Raw genomic sequence first — 19,875 nt, 5'->3', positions numbered from 1 at the left:
GGGGAGGGTTGTAGAGACCATCCCTGTTGCTGCAGATCCAGGTTAAAAGAATCACAGAAGGGATGGAAGGGACCTTAAAGACCATCAGCTTCCAACCCCCTCCATGGGCAGGGGCTGATGTACCACTCTTCCACCCAGTCACTCACCTGACAGAGTTGAGAGAGATCAGAGAACTGATGTATTTTATAAATCCTTTTAACACCTTCCCTGGGGAGAGGAGAATGAGCAGCTGAGGGCAGGAACCACTTAACCCTCCTCAGCTGGGCTCCTTCAGCCATCTCTGCTGCAAGATTAAGTGAGAGCACCTGCTACCACCTCTGTGCAGAGCCATTAAAAATCGTGGATCTTTTGATAGAGATACTGTTTTTACTGGCCATCAAGAGCTGGTGAAGCACAGCACTGACACAAAGGGTCACAGCTGGCTGGGCTGGGTTTAACACAGCCCCTGTGGGGAGTGTCACTGTAGGAGGAAAAGGAAAACAAGGTGGGAAGGTTAAGAGGCCACAGGTATTGGTTTCATGGAGCTGGTGACACTGATTTCAGATGGGTCATGGGCATTTCTGAGTGCCTGGGATGCTGGCTAAGCATTGCCCAGAGAAAAACAACAGGGGAGACAGAGCAAACAGCAAGAGTCAAGCAGCCACACACAGAAATCATCTCTGGAAAATACAGATCACATTAGTTTAACCAGAGGGTTAATCTGGGCTGGGTGCACAGAAAAAGGCTTGGAGTGCCAGAGCAAACAGGTACAAACCACTTGTGCTGCTCCCCTGGGTGGGGATGAATGGAGTGTCCAGGATCAGGGACAGGACTCTGCCCAGGCATTGAGGGAGTGGGTCCCCTACAGACCCCTCAGCATGCACAAAGGTGCAAACAGCATGGTGCTGCTCCTGTGGAGCTCCACTCAAGCACCACCTGCCAGCAGGAAACAATAGGGACATGTTTGTCCAGGAATCAAGAATTACTCTAGCTGCAGGTTTGCCCACAGCTGAAAGGAAGGGGAGAGCCTTAGGATGCCTTCCTTGACTTGTGCTGGTGCTAAAATTTGAGAACAGGAAACAAAATTAAAAATTGCATATTACTGAAGGGAGTCATATTCATGTTAGTTTGTGCTTGGGTGGAACAGAGTGTTGGATCAAAGGGACCTCAGTAATTGGAGCAGTCAGTCCTTACTCTGTTGAGCTGACTATTAAAACAGAGAAATAGATAAAATTGTTTGCTCTTTGGGGTGGTTCTTTCCCCTGAAGAAAGGAAAAAAGTATTTCCTTGTGGACAAAGCCAGGGATTGGAAGGGGAAGACTTTTCCCATCAGCCCAGTGCAGCAGAGCAGGGAGCTGGGCTGGTTTGCACAAACAGCCACAACTCCAAAACTGACTTTTATTTCCCGGCACTGATTTTCGCCATACAGAAATAGGTTGCTCGTGGTTGAACACCTTGCCCAGAACCACCTGTGGGTTGGATCACACCATGATCAGGTGGCTGCTGAGGGTGGCTGTGCTACCAGCCAGCATAGACGGGCTCTGTGTGCTCTGTGCCCCCGTACGTGGCGTGTCCTCCCGCGCCCCGCGGCAGCAGCAGCGACTTCAGGGACTTCTTGCCATGCTCTTGCCGCCTTCTCAGAATGATCAGAAACACAACAAGGATTCCACCTGGAAAGAAAGGAATGGTAGTTATTCACAGATGGAGGTAAAGTGTCAGGTGATGTTTGCTCCAAGGCTTCTCAACTCAGGTATTCTCTTCTGGTAAAATAAGAAGTTTTTTTCCTCCTACATGCTCTGTCCCTCTCCAAAAAGAGGGGGAAGAATAGTTCCACTAGCAATAACACTCAGCTTCAACAGTTCAGCTTAACTCTGGAAGGTGCAAGGAATAACAAGTTTTAATGAAATAATTCAGTAACTTGCTTTCCTACTTTCATTTACTCTCTGCTCCCTGGAACTGTTTTCCACTTGGCATCTTATTCACTGCAGACTCCCCCAAAAGGATCTTGTTGAGAAATTAATTTGCTCTGTGCAGCACACTGCAGCACAGGAAGTAACTAACCTAGATTAACTCTGAGTCTAGACTGAGATCAGGGCTGTCAGGAAAAATTACTTTTGGATTGGGCATAGACATGGAAGTAATTGGCAAATCTCAAGTACTGCGACATTCTGTTCGTTTGTTTCTGGCAGAAGCATCATCAGAGAAAATTGATCTGAACAGAAGAGCACAAATCTGTCTCTGTGATGCAATATGGCCAGACAAATATGCCCAAATTTCAGTTGTGTGAGCAGACAGTCTCATGGTAAACACTTGATCTGTGAGACCAGCCGTGAAATACTCGTGGGTTCCTGCGTGGGCTGTTCCCTTTCCCTTCTGCAGCAGTTCTGGGAGAGGCAGGAATGCTGTTCCCTGATCCTCGGGCTTGTTTATCACAAATGCTGGTTAATGGGCCATTGTCCCTGCCTGGGCAGTCTTTTCATGTACTCCAGTTTAATCTACTTTTTCAAATTAATACTCGTTTCAGATGGCATCTGTTTTGGCAGATTTTTGGACAACAGCCTGGCATGAGGGGATAGGGGTCAGTGGAGGAGCTTGCTCGTGGCTCCAAGCCACAGCTTGTGAGAACAACCCTCATCTGCTCCCACCAGGCATTCCAGCCCCATGGAGGCAGAGTCAGGGGGTGCTGCTGGAGCTCCTGCAGACCCTGCTGTCCTTGTCCCCTCCCCAGCAGCCGTGGAGACAAGTGTGATGAGAATGCTGCTTTGCTGGAGAGGCAGCTTTGCTCTGTCCTGTTCACCCTGGGGAGTGACCCATGCAGTTAATGTCTCCTTTCTCTCCTTTTAACTGGGTCTTCAGGAAGCACGTAAAATACCCTTGAAACACAGAAACTGTGAATATGAGGCTTGTTGGATATTCTTTATCCTCTGATGGCTCACTCATCTCTACGACTTGACTCTCTTGACACAAGATACTCGTCTCTGGTAGTGTAAGTGGCACTTAAGGTTTCTCTTCATCTCTCTGTGCACAGGAGAGAGATTCCTCCTCCCAGCTTCCTCATCTGCCCTTTTTGCAATCCACAGCACTAACAGTTGCTCACTTTCATCATAATTCTCTGATTAAACCTCTCCCCAGCTTTGATTAAAAACAGGAGAACTATGTTCTTTTCCTTTCCTAAGACCAAAAATGCATATTCATTGTTTTGGAATGATTATTCATTGTGCAGCTTTCCAGTTGAAAAGCTCATCCACTCATCAGGTTGCCCTAATTTACAGCAGGTGGCATGTGGAAGGATGCTCCCCACACTCAGCAGGTCCTGACTTTGGATACAGGGTACATCTGGCATCATTACAGCCAACACTGTTTGAGCCAGCAGCTCCCCATCCTGCTGGATGCTGTGGCATGATTTAAGGTAGGAATGCTTCCAGGAAACCAAGTCTCATGCCCAAAGGAAATTGTCCTTGTGTGACGGTCCATACACACCCCTGCTTCCCAGGGACAAACAACAAGCATCCAGCACTGTGCCACCTTCCTTCAGAGCAAGGGAAAGGATGTCCCTGGCACTGAAAGCAGCCAGAAGGACTGTCCTGGGTTACAATACAGGATGTGATAAAAGGTATCTATTCTATCACCATCTGTTGAGGGTGGGGGCAATGATCCTGATCTCCACGGCAGATATTCTGCTAATGGGCCATCCATTGAAACCAGGCAGGGCATTGTTCTTTATCTTTTCACAACCCATCCTTCCTCCAGCGAGTCATTTTCTGCTCATGGCCATTGAGTCCCACTGTGGCACTGATAAAATTACTGCATCCCGTTGGAAGTTGCTCCAGCCAGGGGGAAGAGCCCAACATTTCTTACCAAGATAAAAACAGAGGTTTTGGGACACTAAGGTAGCCCCTTTCTCCACTGGACTCCAGAGGAAAACTGGATTTCTCCACATCACCACTGGAGCTTTAGAGGGAAACTGCACCTTGTACAGGAGCACTGCTCCAACTGAGCCACATCTGTCACTGCAGGAGGATGCAGCCACCATGGAATGGGACTGCTGCCAACACCCTGCCTGACGGGTGTCAGGTTGTACTCTGACTGTGTCAGGGTTTGGGGTTTGTTTCTTTGTAGTACTGTATTTCTATTTTAATTTCCCTAGTAAAGAACTGTTATTCCTAATTCCCATATTTTTGCCTGAAAGCCCCTTGATTTCAAAATTACAATAATTTGGAGGGAGGGGATTTACATTCTCCATTTCAAAGAGAAGCTCCTGCCTTTCTCAGCAGACACCTGTCCTCCAAACTACGACAAGGATTTTCATTAGAAATCCTGGTTTGCAGAAACACAAAATGCTTGGGAGAACACCCAGAGAACGCTTGGTTTAGCACACAGCTGCAGAGGGTGCCAGAGGACAGAGAGGAGCCAGACTCACCTGCTGAGAGGGTGGCCAGGACAATGATGGTGGCAGGGGCCAGCTGGCAGGAGTCCCCTGCCTTGTACAGGAACAGCTCCATGCAGTAGGTGGGCTCCACGCTGCCCCCGGGGCAGAAAGCATCAGGAGGGCACTTGACTGGGCTCACATCTGGGCTCTGCCCGAGAGAAGAAGGAACTCAGCACCAGCAAACTGCAGAAGGCAACCAGGGCAAAGGGAGGTAACATTTTAGTATTAGGCGGGGGGAAAGAAGAAATAAAGGAATGAACCTGCCATCATTAAATTCAGCCTTGTAGTGTTAGAGTATGGGGAAGAGCAGAAGGTGTCATTACACAGCAAGTCCATACATGGAACCCCTCATTAATGCACACACCATCCCCTCAGGGCCCAGTCACAGCAGGCAGCTCCAGGCACAAACCCACACTCCTGGAGTCACAATTTTAATCATCTCCCTGCATCAGAGCTCTGTCTATGTTCAAAGAAAGGGAAGCTCAGATTACAAAACAAAACAAACAAAAACAAAAAAAAAAGGAAAAGAAAATAAGAGAGAAGTGTTAATTGAAGTGTATTTATCTTGTCATGGGACAGCTGTGGCTAGCACAGGCTGCCCCAGCTGATGGGGACTCACAGGGCAGTAGTGGCTCTCTGGGCACAGGTCACAGCTCTCCTTGCCCCGCTGTAATTGGTACTCTCCTGTCCTGCAGGCCCTGCATCTGCTGTCACTGGGACCTTTGAACGTACCTAAATAGCAAATAAGCACAACGTTAAGGTCTGAGTGAGACTGAAGCCCAGGACCTTTGCAATTGCATATGGATGAATCAGCCTTCAAAGCCACGGGGAGAAAGAGCATCAAGTGCTCATGTGCATAACAAAAGCTGAGCCTGGACTTTGGTCCTGGTTCGGTGACAAAGGGCCAGAACAGAACAAACAGAGACAGAGGGACTAAAGAATATTTGGGGTCAGACCTTGGCAAACAGAGCAGTGTGAGTAGGAGTGTGTGGGAGAGGGGTTTAGCAGTGAGCTCTGGCTTCAGTGTAAGGGAAGATGGCAGCTGGAGGTCAGCAGTGTTTCATCCTCTCCAATTCTGGATTCAAACACCTTTTCCAGCTGTTTGAAACTTGCTGAGCAGACTTCAAAGCACAGCTCAGTTTCCCAAGCTTTGTGGGAGAGAGACAGGTCACAGAAGTTCCAAGTCTCAAAGTGGCAAAATGCTTTCCTGCATGTTTAAAACGAGACACCCCTGGTGCTGTGTCCAGACTGGAGGCTGGAGTGCAGTGCCTGAGCTCTGGCTCACCTGCTGCAGCCTGGTGTTGTTTCAGACAGCACAGGGAGGAGCAGGTCAGTGTCCCCCACATCCCCTCCCTGTGTCCCTCTGTCCCAGCTGCCCCTGCAGAGCATCCATCTCTGAGAGCAAGGCTGTGCTTTCCTCAGCAAAGCCACCACCACCAGAAAAGATGCTTTTTGCTGGAGCAGTTACCCAGCTGTGGGTTTGGGCTCCCTGGCATGACAGGGACCAGCACACACGAACAGCCTGGCAGGAAGGACTGGCACAGGCACAGCCTCCACCAGCTCCACTCCAGCACTGTCCCTCAGTGCCAGGGTGCACCTGCAGCCCCTGTGGGATGGGCTGAGCCTGGAATGAGCCCTGGAGCTGAGCTGCAGCTGGCACAGCCTGCCCTCCCCTCTGGCTGCAGTTACCTGGCGGGCAGGACTCGCACCCCTCCGACGCCTCCCGAGGAGCCTCCTGCCCCCCGGGACAGGACACACAGGCCGAGCAGCTGCTGGTGCTGGGGGGACAGGAGGCAGGACACGCTGTAGGATGAGCACTTCCAAGACCAGCCCAGCCCACCAAAGCCAGCTCTTACAAGCTGGAGTCCCCAGGGTCAGCCACGCCAGCCAGGAGCTTTGCTGCTCTGGGGGTTCTTTGTTTCTCCAGTGCTGTTTCCCACCCACAGTCACAGAATGGTCTGGGTTGGAAGGGACCCTAAAGATCATCTCATTCCAAGCCCCAAGCCATGGTCAGGGACACCTGTGGTGTCCTAATGATTTGTCTTTGGGTACTGCACTGCTGGTTCCAGCTCAGTGGCTAAAGAAACCCCCCCTCCCTGTCCACCTGAGATCCTGCACCCCAGGAGGATCCTTACTTGCAAAATGATCCTGGCTGACAAGGCAGACAAAAAGCTGCATTTTCCTTGGAGCTAAAATAGCCTGAAAAAGAAAAGAGTAAGGCTTCAGGATCCTGGCTCCACACCTCTGCCCCACATTGCTGTGTGTTTGCTCATTTGTTCAAATCCATTTTACAAGCAACCAAACAACTCCCCACAACACATTCCAGATGGCACTTCAGGGGTTAATTTAGGATATTTGGGGTTACATCTGTCAGAAGCTCTGAAAGAGCAATGGGAGCTCCCTGCTGCCCTCTGCCCTGCACATGGAGGGCTCTGGTGGATTCCCCTCACATCTCACATCACTCAAAACCACCTCAAGGAGACAGAAACCTGTCACCATTCCCAGCAGCACAGGCTGGACTGGAATGAAGCTGGAACAGGTGATCCCAGTGCCACCTCCCAAGTTACTCAGCTGGAGCAGGTTTCTGGCCAGGGAAAACCTCTCTGGTCACCCCAGCCCTTCCAGACTTTCCCCCAGCCCAGAAGTCTGGGTGCATCTTCCCTGCACAAGGAAGGACACAAGACCCCCCAGCCAGGAGGGCTGTGCTGGTGCAGAGCCTCCCTCCCTGCACCACGAGCACCAGGATGGGCAGGAGGACAAGCACAGACCCTTCCCCAGGCACAAAAAGGAGGGAAGTGCCCCAAAGTGCCCAGGACCCAACTTGTGAGTCCCACCAGACCACCAGGAAAGCTGAGAGCAGCACTTGGGAATTCAGGTGGGTTTGGAGGTGCCTGATGATGCACAGCATGGGGCAGAGTCAAGGCTCAGAGAGCAGCTGGATGTGGGTAAGATCTGCCTCAAACCTGGATTTGCACCTGGCAGCAGAGGCTGAGGCAGAGCAGGATGAAACCAAACCCACTTCCCCTCTCCCTGCAAGGAAAAGGAACTTTTTACATTTATTCTTGCAGGATTTAGGGGCCACCCCCACAGACTCCCCTGTTGTCTAACAGAGTGTTCAGATCTGCTGACAAAGGGCGTGACAGACCCCATTGCTGTCACCAGTCAGATTTTGTTCCTCCCAAGCTCAGCAAGTGCCAGCCAAGGTTTAGGTGCAGCCCAGCAGCTCGGTGGGTGGATTTTCAGAGGAACAGTTGTGCATGTTCGAGCAGGACCCCATTTTGGGTGCAGAGGAGCTGCTGCAGTGCATGTGTTAATTAGGGTTTTGCACAAGTGAGGGCTGTTCTGTTCTGCTCATGCTGTCACCCCGTCTGCAAACACATTGTACCAGGCTTGAGTGGCATTAGCCAGGTGCAAAGCAGCTCCTTTCTAAAACCCCAGTTTTAATGTGTGGAAAATAAGGAGAGTGCTACACTTAATATTCAGACTGCAGAAGATTGCCTCAATGAAAACAAAGATGGTTTAGACTCATTTTTGCTATCAGAAATAGAGAACATTTTATTTTCCTGACAACGCTTCCCCCTTGTGCTAAAACTGAATTTCATGAAACTTTTTTCCTGACTTTCATTGCAGAGTTAGCGTTAACTTGTTGCAAAAACAAGCATGGCTGAGATTTGCTCTTTTCATTTTAATCTCAACAGAATAGGGAAGAGATCTGCTGGGCTATTTTTAGCCTGTTTACCCTTCAGTGTTTAAGTTACCTGGCCCTGGGACAAAGCATCATGCAATGAAAACGCATTTGGGTTGAACAGAGAGCAAAGCTTACCTCGCCCACAGGCTCTGCAGACTGCAGCCCCAGACTCGTTAGCAAAATGTCCTGGTGGGCAGGGAAGACACACCGTGCTCCTTGGGAAGCTGGGAGGGAAGGGAGCAGAGTGGAACACGATTTTAGGTCACCCAAGCCTCCACCCACTTGGAGAAGAAAGAGCAGAACGTGACACTGGCTAGTCTAGAAACAGAGCAGTTATGAAAAAGGAGTTCAGGTAGAAAAACATCAGTTTGAACTCACTTGAATGTTAAAGACCCACTAAAAACCTGAAGTTTTCTGTGTTATTAACATTAGAGATGCCCTGTGCCTGTGGGTGATATGGAAAGGGACCATCTGAACTGCAGGTCTTGAAAAATGTTGTGGTCAGGATAAAACCCTTGGCTTAAGTCAGACTCTTAAATCCACTCCTGAAAATGGAACAGGGAAGGTGATTTCATCCACCAGTGATTTCAAAAGGAGCTGAAAAAAAGGACCTAAACCACAGGCAGTGACATGTGAGAGCCCTGACCTTAAATTGCAGGGACTGTGGGAAAAGGGAGGCAGCATGTCAGAGCTCCAGGAGCAGGGGGAGGAAATGAGGCAAAGGCAGGGAAAGAGGAAGCTTTTACATTTACCACTGAGAGAGCCAAATCCCCCTCAACGAGTATGTGGGTATAGGAATTTGATAACATACTCAGAGATGCTGTGGAGGAAAACAAGGACATGCTCTGTAATTCCTTCAGAAACTGTAGGGCTGCATGAGATTTGCAGAAAAAAAAAAACCAAACCAACTGGAAACACAGCAAAAGCTTTGCTGTAAACAAACCAACACACCAGCCAGAGCCACTCAAAGCAATTCTCCAAATACCACAGAAATGTTCAATGTTGAATGGTCCCACCAAAGCCCAGGCAGCACCAGGAGATGGCCACGCACACACTGCACCCCCAGGTCCCCCCCAGTGCCCCAGTTCTGGTCCCTGCTGTGGCACACACCAGCCCAGTGCTGCTGCCTGACCCTCTCTGCCCTCTCCACACCCAGCAGCAGCTCTGTGTGCCCTGCAGGTGCTCCTGGCTGCTCTTTACAGCAATTCATGGGTACATTTTTAAGGCAGGTCCCCACAGCACAAACTGCAGTGGGGAGCACAGGGGAAGATCCTGCTGGCACCTCAAACTCAGGGGCTGCTGCAAAAAAACTGCACAGCCAGGTCACCCTTCCTACAGCCAGATCTTGTTGTCATTGCCAGGACTGCTCCAAATGGAGCTGCTCTGCAGTGGACACAGTCCTGGGAGGCTCCTGCCACCCCTCCTGTCCTTGCCACCACACAAAGGACACAGCTCAGTGCTTGCAGACATGGATACAGCCAGAGGAAATCCGATGGGAATGGAGAGAGCAGCACGTGGCCGTGTCCCCAGAGCCAGAGGACACTTGCACAGCATCCCTGGATGAGGCAGCCAGGGGGAATTGCAAGACTGGGCTCCTGGCAGGGATGTCTTGTCAGCTTTTACACACTCTATCAGCTCAGGATATTGCTTTAGAGCCAGTGACTCAAATGTAATGAGATGCCTTGGGGACAGGAAAACAGGGATTGAGAAAGAAATTGGGCAAAGCAGGGAGATGGAGCCTGTTGGTCAGACAGAGAAAAGCTGAGGAGATGAACCCACACCTCACTCCCAAGTGTCTGCCCACCACAAAGCAGCATGTTCCCTCAGTGCAGACAAAAGGCACGAGGGTAAAAGTGGAAAACTCACAGAGGGACAGCCCTCAGCACAAGCACATCCACACCAAGGTTTCCTGATGAGGAGAATTTGAGAAACAACCCTGCAGCACTTCTCCCACAGCCCAAAGGAAGAGATTTTTTCCAGGGGCTCAGGCACTCACCTGGTGTAAGAGCCCTGTGGGCAGGGCAGGCAGGATGATTCCCCACTCTGGGGCTGGAAGTGGCCTGGTGGGCAGGGGCTGCAGGCACTGGGGTCACTGCACGAGCCCCCCGTGCAGCACCAGCAGCTCACGGTGCCTAAATTGGGACAGAGAGCCAGGATCAGGATTGCAAGGCTTGGCTGGAACCCCTGTGTCTGCCAGGACAGGTCACTGCCACAAAGGCAGGAGCTTTGGGATGCAGTCCCTCTGGCAAGACACTCATAGAGCACAGAAACTGCAAAGTTCATGCTAATTGTGCTGCTGCCCACCTCTAGCAAGCAGCAGAACACCCAAAAGGTGATCTAAGGAGTCAAGGCTATCAGTGTGCACCTCCAGTAATTTAGCTCTGACTGCTTTTTCTCTCTTTAATTTGAGGGGCCAGGAAAATTTTCCTTGTTTTCCCTCCAACACACAAAACCAACCACCCCCCCAAAAAAAAAAAAAAAACCAAACCAAACCAGCCAATATACTTCTTTAGATTACTGATAATTTAAGTTTGTAGGAAGCAGAACTGATGAGTAAAGGCCCAGAGTGAAGGATCTGCCTTAGGCAGCAGCAGTTTTTCTTTGAGCACAGGTACCATGGCATTGCCAGCAGGCAAGTTCTGCCCCTCTCTGCTGCTCAAAACCAATCCCAGCAACACAGAGGAATTGGGTGGGATTTACTGCAGCTGCACCAGCAACTCAGACAAGAGAAGCCCTGTCAAAGAAGATCCTGCATAAAAGGGAACTGGGAGATAACTCCTGTCCTCTGCAGATTCACCCTAAAGCATCGGAGCTGTTTTAAAAAGTGTCCTGCAGTGCAGGGAATAAGCAGAAAGTACATGGCTTGTATTTTTGGGAATTATTTTCTTGAGATTTTTTTTTTGTGGAATGGGGTGGTGGTATTTGAAATCAAAACCCAACCACATTACAACAAATAACTTCTGGGAAAGGTTATATTGTGCTCTGCTGACCAACAGAGGCTGATCAAGTATTTTCTCAAGGCCATGCAAAAAGGCTGTCTCTAGAGCAGAGATTCTCTTTCAAACATTTGGGACAGCTGGAGATTGACCTTGTATTTGGCCCTGGACCCCAAAATTATGTTCTGCCAATAAATCAAACTGCACTTGTGCTACACTTTGTGCCACAATCCACCTGCTTTGTCACCCCACTGGGGAAGCCTCAGGAAGACCAAAACAGAGCACAAGCCCAGGAAAGGCCAAGCCTTTAATTTCAGAAGGGTGAAATGAATCAAGTCCCTCTCCTGCTGCCTGTCCAAGCTTCCAACACAAGAACAAGTGCTGGCTTCACATCCCCTGATAAATCCCTTTTCCCTCTAGGGCAGGAGCTGGGAGCAGGGACCCTTACCTGGGTTGGGGACTGTCCCTGGGGGGCAGAGGGCACAGGCTGTCACATTCACTGTGCTGCAGGTGGAGGGCTGGGGGGTGCTGGGCAGTGGAGCTGATGATGGGAGCCCAGGGGATGTGGTCACTCCTGGAGGGGACACTGGGGCACTGCTGGAGGTGCCCATCACTGCTGAAGATGCTTGAGAGGTGGGGACAGTCCCCATGGTGCTGGGCAGAGTCTGAACAGGGGTTTTTGTGCTTGGAGCAGCAGATGGAGCTGCTGTGGATGCAGCAGGGCTTGCAGTGGTTGGTGTCAGTCCAGCTGGGAGTGTTGCAGGAGCAGCTGGGGGAGCAGAGGCTGCAGCAGTGCTTGCACTGGGAGGTGCTGGGGTTGATGCAATGGGAGCCTCAGTGCTGGCTGTACTTAAAGCTGCTGGGGTTGATGAAATGGGAAGCTCAGTGTTGGTTGCACTGGGAGGCACTGGAGTTGATGAAATGGGAATAGTCTCAGTGCTGGTTGCACTTGCAGCTGCTGGGGGTGATGAAATGGGGACATCAGTGCTGGTTGTCTGGCCTAAAGCAATACCTAAGAGAAGAAAAAACAATTAGAGGCTGAATTCTTGTTCTCTCTTTAATGATGACTTCTCATTTAGGTCTTTATCAACTGCTTAAACCATGTATCATTGTTTGATATCCAGAAACTCCCCTCTGCTGTGCTCCACTACAGAGCAAGGATCTGAGGCAGCATCTCAGCATGTCTGGCACATGGGAGACTTACCAGGGAGATAAATTAGTGGGTCCATGAGGCCACAAAGAAGTAGATGCCGTGTCTGGGAGATCTGTCTGAGGGTGTGAGAATTGCCTCAAATGTTCTGTTAGCTCCGTGGGACTGTTTGCGCTGAGATCTCATGACAATCTGATTTAAGATGTTTGTCAAGCAGCTGACTGCTTTATCCCATCTCCCTTAAACAGACCAGCCAAGAAAAGACACGGGCTCAGGGTTTTTTAAGCTGTTCTGGTGGTACATCCAGTAACCAGAAGGGAACCTGCAGGCCAAGGTTTGCTTTAATTCTGAAATCCCTCCTCAGAGTGAGGATGGCTGAAATCTGTAGAGAAAGGAGATATTACTGCAGCTCAGGTTGTTTTGCTGTGATATCTGGTGGAACACTATCTGCTGATGGAAGACATCCCTTGGCACAGCCATGGGTAACATCCTGAGTTTCTAACAGAGGAGAGACTGAGACTTTGCCCATGAAACCAAGCATGGAAGGCAGCAGGCTATTGTTAATTTAGCAGCATGGTACTAAGCAAAGGAAGAAAAGCAAAACCAAAACAGGCAGCTCCTGCCACAGCAGCTGTGCCCACCAGCTGAGTTCAGGAACTCAGGGCAGGGATTTACTCAATACTTACTGCAACTTCTGAAAACACCCAGCCTTACAGGGTACTGATACTGTGGGGTGTAAATGCTCTCCCAGCCAGCACACACCTGCCAAGCCCCCCTGGCAATCCATGCCCAGTGGCATGGAAAACACAAGGACTCCTAAGAAGTTGGTTTATAGTTTTCAAGGGGGTCAAAGAGTGCAGCTGACCCAACAGTGGGATGTAGGTGAGGAAGGACAGGGCAGGGTGACAGCACAAGCTGTCAGGTGTCAGACCCACATCCCTGCAGGCTTTTCCCCAGCCCTGATTCACCCCCAGCCTCTAATTTCTCTCTCAGTTTTGTACCCACCATGCAAGATCAGGCACTGTGGGCACCAGCACTACCATGGTATGAACATCAGCATGCAGACCAAGCTGATGGCAGCTCCAGTTAAAGCTCTGCACCAGGATCAGGACACTGGATAAAAGAGTCTTTATAAGGTTGTGATCACATGGAGACAGTTTGCTGGGAGTGCTCCCTCCTGTTGTTGACTGCCTGCTTTGTGCCAAAACCCATCTTGGTGTAACTAGTGAGTAAAGCAGATGAGCACCCAGACATCTGGGCCAGTGCCCAGGTTTTAAAGGATTAACAGAATAGTCTGAGTTGGAAGGGACCCAGAGGATTGTGGACTCCAGCTCTCAGGTGAATGGTCCGTGCATGGACCAAACCCACAACCCTGGCATTAGCAGCACTGTGCCAATAATGTTCAGCACCAACTGAACCAAATCTCATTTTCCTACTGTAGCCCTAAAACAGAGACACCCAATCTAGCAGTGATCATTTTTTAACACGCTGGTTTGCCCCAGGCTCAAGCCCAAGGGACACAGGTGCCAGCATGGTCTGAGGTGGGGAGAGCAGCTCCACAGTGCCCACACAGGACACTGCTACTGTGGACAAGCCTCCACCCAAAACAAAGATGCACAATTCCCCTCATCTGAACGCCCTGCCTCAGGGGTTGAAGCCAGTCTGCTTGCTTTTTCCTCACCTCTGGCAACAAACTGAGTCAGTCCTGAGATCCATTAAACTGATCCTAATGTAAACACTAGCAGTAAGTTAAGGATGCTGTCAAATTCCCAGGAGAAACCTTTCAGAAGGACTCTGAGATCAAAGTCTGATCTCCCACAGCTCCCTCCTGGTCCCAACAGCTCAACTCTGCCAGCCAAAGACACTGCAGAAGTTCCAACTACTTGGACTGCCCACAGCTGGATGAATTTTGTTGTTGTTGGGGTTTTTTAATTGAATATGCTTCATTGGTTGGTTGGTTTTAATGTCAAATGGTGGTGCTCTTAAGAGGAATTTTTTAAAATGGAAAATAGTTTTCCATAACACATTACTAAAAGTAGTAGAGTTGTTTACAAAACTTCAGTAGCCATCAATAACCTTTGGTAGCCAGTACTTGAGGATGTCAGGGAGGAATAGAGAGCTGATCTTTCCTGACCTACCAATAGGCATCCTGCTCCTTGGGATTTAAGAAAAAGCCTCTGCAAATCCTCAATATGCAGAGTAATACAGCTCTATTTCTCCTTTTTTCCTTTTCCTCTTGCAAAAGCAAATTTTTGTATTTAACCTCATGCATCCCACTTCCAGCACTGCCTGTGTTTCAACACTTATTTCCTTCCCTGCCTTCCCCCAGCCCTGCCCCCAGCTGCCCCCCACGCTGGTGAAGCCCAGGGCTCCCACAGCCCCACTGTGGCTTTTCCCTGTGCTCAACCAGTGAAGAGAACCCCGTGTCAGGAGGACTCACCTGTGAGACACAGCAGGGTGAAGCTCCACAGCAGAGGACAGGGCCAGGCACTCATTTTTCCCTGAGGAGTAGCACAGCCTGTCAAGAGGCAAGATCAGCAGCTAATGCCCTCACCCAGCTGCTCATTCTGTTCTGCTTTTGTGCCCAATTTTGTCACCTGACTGATCATGAGGCTCAGTCAAGTCAACCTCTCTGCCCAACAAAGGGGGGTTTATATCTGGAGACTGCAGCAGGTCTGGAGAGGATATGGCCTGCTGAGAGCAGAGCACCCAGAGGAGCAGAGCTCCCCTCAGAACTGCAGAAATCTGAGTGAGAGCAGTGTTCTGGAGGAAGTGATGGGCTCCTGGGGAGGAATGGGCAGAGCAGCATGGGAACCCAGCCTGGCTGCAGGCCAGCCCCCCGTGACTTCAAGTGAGAGGATTTCATTTCTTAGGCACACAAGATTTCCTGAGAGAAGAGAAACAAGAAAAACAGCCCCAGAAGGTTTCCCATGTTAACTGGGACCAACCCTGCCATAACCAGAATGCAGACTGGTGAGCACAGAGCTTTCCCAACCAGCATTTCACTCCCCCTCCCTCCCCATTGTCCCCACAGTGCCCAGCTTGGGGCAGCAAGTTGTTATCAGGAATCAAGCTCACAGATCCTGATGATGATTTTGAGGTGAGAGCATTAAGTTTAATGAGGCCCCACCCCATTTCCCATGTGTTCCAGTGTCTGTACTGCCTGCTGGGACACCTGAGGACACTGATTTCCCCATATTTTCCTTACCTTGCAGCCCTGCTTTGAAAGATCCCTCCTTTCCCTCTGCCCCCACTGTTCAGCAATCAGCATTGCCAAGCCCCACTGTGAGAGGATTTCCTTTAGCATTCAGCTGAATGCTGCAGGGCTAGTGATACAGGATTGTGGATGCTCCACATGCAGCCCCCACAGATGCAGATTCAGTGAGATCAGGCACTGTCATGCACTGCTCAAGTCCCTTGTGCTCCAGGATTCTCAGTAGGACCCAACATGATGAGCCAAAGCTTGCCTGCTCTAACACAAACCCTCAGGCTTTCCTCACAGTGGCCCAGGTAGGGTCAGTTTGGGGCCAGGGACACTTTCTTGTCCTCCTGTCTCTGGCAGTGACAGTCTGCCAAGCATCCTGCTTCATGGTAGCTGCACAGAGACAGGACAGCCTCCTCCACTGTGGCATCACCAGGTCAGACTGTGCCCAGTTGGTTTCCAACACTGCCAGATAAACCTTAACCTGAACTGATGACTGCCCAAGTGACACAAGCAAGATGTGAGGCTCAAGGACTCGGCCCTGGCAGCACAGAGATGCTGCCCAGAGGCTCTGGACAAGGCAGGGGTGGGTAGAGGGCTGCCCCTCCCCTGCAGCCAGGAGAGCTCTCTACATGACAGTGCTCTGCTTGGCTTTACAGGTTTTACAAGTCTCTGCACAGGATGTTTGATCTCAGTCTGTGTAAAGAACCTGTTCCACCCAGACCTGTGCAGGGCCATCCACTCTGCAGTGAGGGACAACTTCTGCAGGAGCAGCATTTGCAGGATGGAGCAGCTCTGTGCACTGGGAAAACCCTGCCAGCAATTACCCTGGGAGATTTATCCTGCCAGGGAAGCTGTCAGCAGATCAGTCCCCTCCATCCCACAGCTCCACATCCCTGATTAGTGGGGAGCTTCCTCACACTCCTCAGTCCCAGAACGAGTCACACATTTGCTGAGCAGCTACATCACTCATGTATACACTGGAAAAGCAGTTCAGAACTGGAGGTGGCAGCACTGTGTGAATTTCAGCCTCAGGCATGGAAGAGAAAGGGAAATTGGGCATTAAAGCCCTTCCTGTGCCCCCAGAGCCCTCTTTCTGGGTGAGCTACCAGAGCCCAGGTGAGAGATGAGACAGGCTGCTTTCCCCTCACTTGTTTTAGCAGCTGGGCAAGCTGGAAATACACTTCTGACAGGGAAAAATCTAATGCCAGTTCAGGGCAGAAAAGTACAAAAAGACAAATTCATAAACTCCTGACCTGCCTGGGCCTGTCTCCATTGAGATTAAACACTTTTGCTAGTTGGTTCACAGAGAATAAAGAGCAGTGTTGTCATGCTTTATCAAAAGTGATGTCCTAGGCTGGCACAGGGCCCTGCTCTTGTCAGTTCTGTTGCTCTTCCATGGTTGGCAGACCTTGTGTCCCCAGACAAACCAGACAGTGCCCTCCACCCTCAGAGCTTACAGGGTAAAGACAGGAGCAACGACACTTCTCCCAAGAACACAGCATCCTGTTCCAACACCCCAGCAGTTCGTGCCAGCTCCCTGGCCTTGCCCAGCCTGGAAAGGACAGATCTTGTCCCAGGCTGCCCTGATCCATCCAGGTTGAGCAAGAAAAGGATGTGACATTAGAGGTTTCATCTGCTGAGGGCAGATTTGGATCTCTGAGCTTCCCAGGCTTTACAGACCCAAGGACCACACACGGCCCCTGCATTGACTGCCTGCAAGTCACCTGGTGTTAGATATCCAAGTGATCTGTTTACAAGGAGAGCCACTTGCTCAATAAGGAACACAGAGCAGGAAGACTCTCAAACACCAGCCTTCTTCACAGTGCCATGTGTGACCTGCCACTGCCTCAGCTTGTGTCAGCTGGGATGGGACTGTAAGTGCTGTGGGGTGAAAATCCCCGGGTGAGGTCCCACACTGCCATGGGGATAGTGCAAAGAAGAGGAATGAATGAGCTGGAGCAGACAGACATCCATCAGCCTGAAAATGGTAAGGCACCAGGTGACTCTTTAAGGTCAGGAAGGCATTAAGTACAAGCAGAGGAGAGCAGAGTGGTTTGGCTTGGAAGGTACCACTAAATATCATCACCTTCCAGCAGACCAGTTTGGTTCAAGACTCAACACTTCCAGGGATAGGGCAGCCATAGCTTCTCTGGGCAACCACTTCCAGTGCCTCACCATCCCCACAGTTTTGTTTTTTTCCCTAATAACAGATCTAATCCTGTACCCTTTCATTTCAAAGCCATTCCCCTTGTCCTATCATCACATTTCTTGTGTCCCTCTCCAGCTCTTACAGCCCCTTGAGGCAGCAGAAGGTGCTGTAAAGTCTCTCCCTTCTCAGGCTAAACAACCCCAATTCTCTCAGCCCATCCTCATAGCAGTGGTGCTCCAGGCCTCTGAGGATCTTAGTGGCCTTCCTCTGGATTAGATAATTTTATCCTCATATTCTTAGGTTTTTTCCATGGTTATCTACCACTCCACTGCACTGTTGGTGTCCTAGGCTTAACACACACCTGTTGGAGTGGTAAATGACCATCATGCTCCAAAGCTGGCAAGGTGCTGCAAAGCTGTCCTGCTCCCATGACTCTAGGAATAAAATGGTGGTGCTTGGTGTGCTGTATCCAGTTATTTGACAGGACTGTGGTCCTTTGGCAGTGCTGCTGACCTTCACCCTGCTGCTGAGCCAGAAACCGGGGGTGGGCTGAGCTGCTGCTGTTGATGGGAAAGAGAAACGTATTAGGGCAAACTGCAAGCTGGATTCTGACATGGCCTTTCTCTTGGAAAAGACTTTTCTTCAAGCAACATAGGTTGTGATTCCTACCCAGACCTGGCTGTGTGCAGAAGAGGCACCAGCTGCAGTTACCAGCCGCTCCTCTGCAGACAAAAATGCAGAAGCACTCCTGACCCCCCTGGGATGCACCACCCCATGAGCTGTGTTGGGAAGCAACAGCAAATCCAGACCCCTCTTAGATGCAAGGTCATTCCAAGGTTTATCCACTGACTCCCAGAAAATAGGAGAGGTGTCCAGGCTTTAGGGATGCTGCTCTAACAAGCTGTCAACAGCGTTGTGCCCAGGAGGAGGCCAGGACACTCCTACAGAGGTGAGGGGGGAAAAAAATACCGCATCACCACTGTTCCCAGAGAACACAGGGGTTTGTGCTCTGGACGGCGAAACCTCTTGGTGAGTGAACGGCCACGCGATGGCACCACAGCGCTGGGCAGGGGACACTGCCCCACCCGGGCCGGCACCAAAACCTCACCAGAAACAGCCTTGGGAGCTGCTCTTCTCAAACTGTCGTGGAGGTGGAATAATGAAACCCACCAAAGGGACTTGGAGGAATTTAAATAAAAAAGTTTAAAGTTATTACAGTCACTTTGAAACAAAAATGTCACACCTCTTTCTTTTCTTTTTCTTTTTTTTTTTTTTTATGTGTTTCTTCTGTGCCTGGATTTAGAAGGAATAATAAAAAAGGGCAGAGCTAGCCAAAGGAAAGGTATTGTACTGCAGCAGGGATCTGATGGTTTAGCCAACCATAATATACAGAGGCTAGAAGTTTATTTTCTCACAAGCAGCACAGAACATTTAATTCTTATTTAGTCCCCCCATCAGTTAAAAAGGTGGTTTTTAAATGGACCAGAGTGTCTTGGGTGTCAGTCAGTTCTAAGGACAGAGGTCAAACCCAGCTGCTGCTTTAGGCAGAACAAGTGCAGGGGATGCTGCCTGTGCTGTTCGTGCTACAGCACTTGGGGGAAGGAAAGAGGAAACACCGACTGAGGCACAACTTGGGTCCACCAGGCCGACAGCTCTGGATCAACAATCAGATGATCACAAAGTTTTAGCACACAATCAGCTTGTCTTGCCAACTCCTATGCCAATTTAAAAAATAATTTCAATTTCAAGGAGAGATTATGGACTTCAGTGACATCAAATGATGGGGCAAGCACTAGAGCCAAGCTTATGTGCTAGTAAGGGGCTCAGTCAACCATTCAGAGAAACCAATTGCTTTCTGTTTTCATTAAATTTCTATCAGGAAGGAATAAGTATATTATAAAACCAAATGCTACACAGGAATCATATTCTGAGGAATAAGGCAATTTCTCCAAGTTCCTCAGGAAAAGGTCACAGAATCCCAGGTTTTCAGTTGGAAGGGACCTTAAAGATCACTCAGTTCCAACCTTCCTGCCATGGGTAGGGATATTTCCACTAGACCTGGTTGCTCCAAGCCCCATCCAACCTGGTCTTGAGCAATTCCAGGGATAGTACAATGCAAATGTCTCAAAACAGAGCAGGTTCTGAAAACAGTCACCTCATTTACTTGAGAACAGTCAGGTTTTGCTTCTTGCCTGGTTTTCCCTTTGCTGCTCTCAGGAGAGCCTGCACACACACACACACACTGTGTGGCAGGAGGGGAGTGGAGTCCCAGATGTTCAAGCTCTATCTAAAGGCACTCAGAATGCAGGACAGCATCTGGCACAGCTTTGTCCAGGTCT

General features: G+C 50.0%; 1 protein-coding gene across 2 annotated transcripts; it reads right to left on the bottom strand.

Moving 5' to 3' along the window:
• Nucleotides 1-1,334: 1,334 nt before the first annotated feature.
• LOC116996700 (multiple epidermal growth factor-like domains protein 9) lies at nt 1,335-14,915 on the bottom strand. Of its 2 annotated transcripts, XM_033060635.1 has the most exons (9): nt 14,623-14,915; nt 11,481-12,044; nt 10,093-10,228; nt 8,232-8,320; nt 6,544-6,607; nt 6,098-6,186; nt 5,028-5,140; nt 4,400-4,556; nt 1,335-1,649 (listed from the first exon to the last, which is right to left on the bottom strand). In XM_033060635.1, the coding sequence occupies exons 1-9, from the start codon at nt 14,675-14,677 to the stop codon at nt 1,498-1,500; spliced, it is 1,419 nt and encodes a 472-aa protein (XP_032916526.1). In that variant the 5' UTR covers nt 14,678-14,915; the 3' UTR covers nt 1,335-1,497. The 2 variants fall into 2 exon arrangements, with proteins under 2 accessions (XP_032916526.1, XP_032916527.1); XM_033060636.1 differs by lacking the exon at nt 1,335-1,649 and having other exon boundaries at nt 4,450-4,591.
• Nucleotides 14,916-19,875: the final 4,960 nt, after the last annotated feature.

Source organism: Catharus ustulatus, chromosome 5 (genome assembly GCF_009819885.2).
Source record: "Catharus ustulatus isolate bCatUst1 chromosome 5, bCatUst1.pri.v2, whole genome shotgun sequence".
NCBI lineage: Eukaryota > Metazoa > Chordata > Aves > Passeriformes > Turdidae > Catharus > Catharus ustulatus.
Note: the sequence above shows the minus strand (reverse complement) of the source record. Positions and strands in the feature narration are given on the sequence as shown.